This window comes from Elephantulus edwardii, unplaced genomic scaffold (genome assembly GCF_000299155.1).
Source record: "Elephantulus edwardii isolate Elephantulus edwardi_28Jun2011 unplaced genomic scaffold, EleEdw1.0 scaffold00357, whole genome shotgun sequence".
NCBI lineage: Eukaryota > Metazoa > Chordata > Mammalia > Macroscelidea > Macroscelididae > Elephantulus > Elephantulus edwardii.
Window position 1 is genome coordinate 886,721 of NW_006400107.1, and position 3,377 is coordinate 890,097.

Sequence of the window (3,377 nt, forward strand, 5' to 3'; positions counted from 1 at the left end):
TAAATTTTGCTATTTTGACTGGGGTGAAATGATATCTCATTAGAAATCAGATTGACTACATCTGTGTAAGGAATCGTTGGAGAAGGTCAATATTGGAGGTCAAAACTAGGCCAGGGGTGGACTATGGGTCAGGCCATCAATTACTCATGTGCAAGTTTAAATTGAGGCCCAAGAAAATGAAAAGAAGTCCATGAGAACCAAAATATGATCTTGAATGTATTCCATTTTAATTTTAAGATCATCATAAGAGTAAGTTTTGAGCATTGGACATCAATGATCAAGACCAGATGAGTTATGGGATGATATAAAAGTAATATCCATGAAGAAAGCAAAAGATCATTACAAAGACAGAGGAGAAATAAAAAGCAGAAATGAGTGTCAAAAGAGACTCTAAAATTTTCACCAGAGTATGGAGAAGGGAAAACCTGCTAAAGTAAAAGTGCTAAAGAGAAGATTTCAAAGGGCATCTTGAGATGACAAAGTATTGAAATGTGCAGAGAGCAGGAATTGTAGAATAAAAAGTCAAGAACTTGCTCTGCATTTCTCAAGATGAGAGAACTAAAAAAACAAATGTGAGCCTAAAGTCACAATATTGAAAGGTGCTATGGGCAATATATTGAATGACCCAGAAAGCATCAAAAGAAGTTGGAGGGAATACACAGAATCACTATACCAAAAAAGAACTGATTGACACTGAAAAAATTCAGAAAGTACCATATGAACAGGAACCAATGGTAATGAAGGAGGAAGTGGAAGCTGCATTGAAGGCTTTGGCAAAAAAATTAAGACTCGGGAATCAATGGGATACCAATTGACTTGTTTTAATGAACAGATTCTGCGTGGGATGTGCTTATCAGTATATGCCAGGAACTTTAGAAGACAGCTGTCTGGCCAATGAATTGGAAGGGGTCCATATTTGTTCCCATTCCCAAGAAAAGAGATCCAACAGAACTTGGAAACTATAGACCAATATCATTGATATCACATACAAGCAAAATATTACTGAAGATCATTTAAAAATGGCTAGAGTAGTATATAGATAGGGAATGGCCAGAGTTAAAGCAAGATTCAGAAGATTTTATATTGTTGTTGTTGCTGTTAGGTGTCGTGGAGTTGTAGATGACTCGTATAAACAAACATGTCTTGGAGAAAGTGCAGACAGAGTTCTCCTTAAAGACAAAGTGAAGCTTCATCCCACATACTTTGGGCTTGTTGCTAAGAGAAGCTATTCCTTGGAAAGGAATGTTGTGTTAGGAAAGGTGGAGGGTTGGTGAAAAGAGGAAGATCCTCAAAGAGATGGGTTGACATAGTGACTGCAGCAAAGGATTCAAGTACGTCAGAGAAGATGAGGATGGCACAGGATAGGACAGGGTTCAGATCTGTGATTATAGAGTCACTATGAATCAGACTCAACTCTAAAGCACTAAACAACAACAACAATAGCATGAGTGACTCAGTCCTACACTCTCAGTCAAATATCACATATACCATATACCAGAAGGGACTAAAAATATTGGCAACGACAATGATGTCACTCTGGAGACAAAGGTGCACCTGATAACAGGCCATGGTCTTTGCAATCACTTGCTATGTGTCAGAGAGCTGAACAATGACTAGGGAGGATAGGAAAATTGATGCCTTTGAGCTGTGGTGTTGGAGAAGAGTATTGAATATACCATGGACTGCTAAGAAAACAAACATGTTCATCCTAGAGAGGGTTAAACCAGGCTGCTTCTTGGAGACAAGGATTCTAACATGCTTTGGATATGTTGCAAGGAGGGACCAGTCCTTGGAGAGGGATGTCATGCTTGGGAGGGTGAAGAGACAGTGCAGGAGAGGAAGACTCTCTATGAGATGGATTGTTTCAGTGACTGGGGTAATGTGGGGAGGTGTGTCTGAGTGTTGGAAACAGTGAGACTGGCCCAGGATAGAGCAGGGCTTAGGGCTGTTGTACATAGGATCGCTATGAGTCACAGGCAACTAGACGGCACATAACAACAACAAACTTTATCTGACTGATGTCTCTCCAGCCCCTCTCAAGTGGACCCCACAGTAGCAGGTACCCAGCTTCTGGGAAGTGGTGAGTTTGAAGAAGTTACTTTTAAGAGCTTATTTCCTTTGAAGTTTTTACTATCATTTTAAAGATTACTTCCTCAAATAATCCTAACTTTCCTTACCATCATAATAGTAATGCAACATGCAATGTACAGAATGTTTTAGTAGTGATCACTTTGATGAACAATGAACACTTTATAACAATATGTAAACAATTTATGAATCAAGTAGGAAGGATGTGAGAAGAGATACAGGCATTAAATGCAAAGCTACAGTACAAGTGTACAGTAATAGCACAGAGAAGACCTAAATTATTACATTAAAATTCAATAGCTTAAGAAACAACAGGCTTGTAGCATTTTCTGAAGTACACATTTTATTATGATTATTTTTTGCTTGCACTGGTTGCACTATTAAAAGTGAGATTGTAAAATAAACCTGCCAGAAGCTGCAAGATATCAAAATCTTGTAAAAGAAAAAGTTCCTATACTAAAAAAAAATCAAAAATAATAGTTTATTTAATAAGATCTCAACCCTGTACTACAACCAAATGAAACCTGTATTTTCAAACATCTACCCTTCCACACCATTTCTTTCTGTCCCCACCACACAACACACCCACTTGAGGAAGTTCACCAGTATTGCGTGAAAGGTGCCCCAAAGCACTCTCCTCTCTTTATAACTGACCTCTGGAGACCAAGCCACCCAAACTAGCAATGACTTCTTGCAAGAAGTCGTTGCCAGGAGACAATTGGCTATCTAATGTTTTTTTGTTTAAAATGAGTGATCACATGGATTTTACTCCTTTCCCCTGATGGTTTTAAGAATAAGATTTTATAATTTGGCATCACTTAACTCCCTATTTGTCATACCTGTCAAAAACCACTGCAGCATAAGCCCGCTCAGCAAAGATGACATCTCCAGCCCAGAACTCTTTAGTGGCCTTCAGACCCCGGCCTTTGTCCTCAGACGTGAAGACTTCCAGGTTCTCCATTCCCTATGTGCCTCTCAGAATCCTTTAGGTCAGCTCCAGGGAGATATTTTACACTGAGACAAGGCTTTCGTTCTTGCTTCTATTTAAGCACCTTCAGTTTCCCAAAGAGCAAGACTATAAATGGTCACATCACCTCCCCTTCCCTGTCCTGCTCAGCCACTGGGCTCTCACCTCCCCCTATCACTCCTCCTCCCCCCACTACTCTTTCTGGAGGCAGAAAAGGGTAGTTCTTTAGGAAAGACCCCCTTATCCCTGAGGAAAGTGGGCAGAGCCGAGTGTGATTAGGAGCCAGTGTGGCTGTAGGATTGGGCTTGAAAACTTTGGGAAA

General features: G+C 39.9%; 1 protein-coding gene across 1 annotated transcript in view; it reads right to left on the reverse strand.

The window, feature by feature from the left end:
- SMYD1 (SET and MYND domain containing 1) overlaps positions 1 to 3,152 on the reverse strand; it is a 94,978-nt gene extending 91,826 nt beyond the window's left edge. The window contains exon 1 of the mRNA XM_006902011.1: positions 2,928 to 3,152. Within this exon, the coding sequence (XP_006902073.1) occupies positions 2,928 to 3,049 (122 nt within the window). The 5' untranslated portion in view covers positions 3,050 to 3,152. The remainder of the gene's footprint in view (positions 1 to 2,927) is intronic.
- Between the last annotated feature and the right edge of the window lie 225 nt (positions 3,153 to 3,377).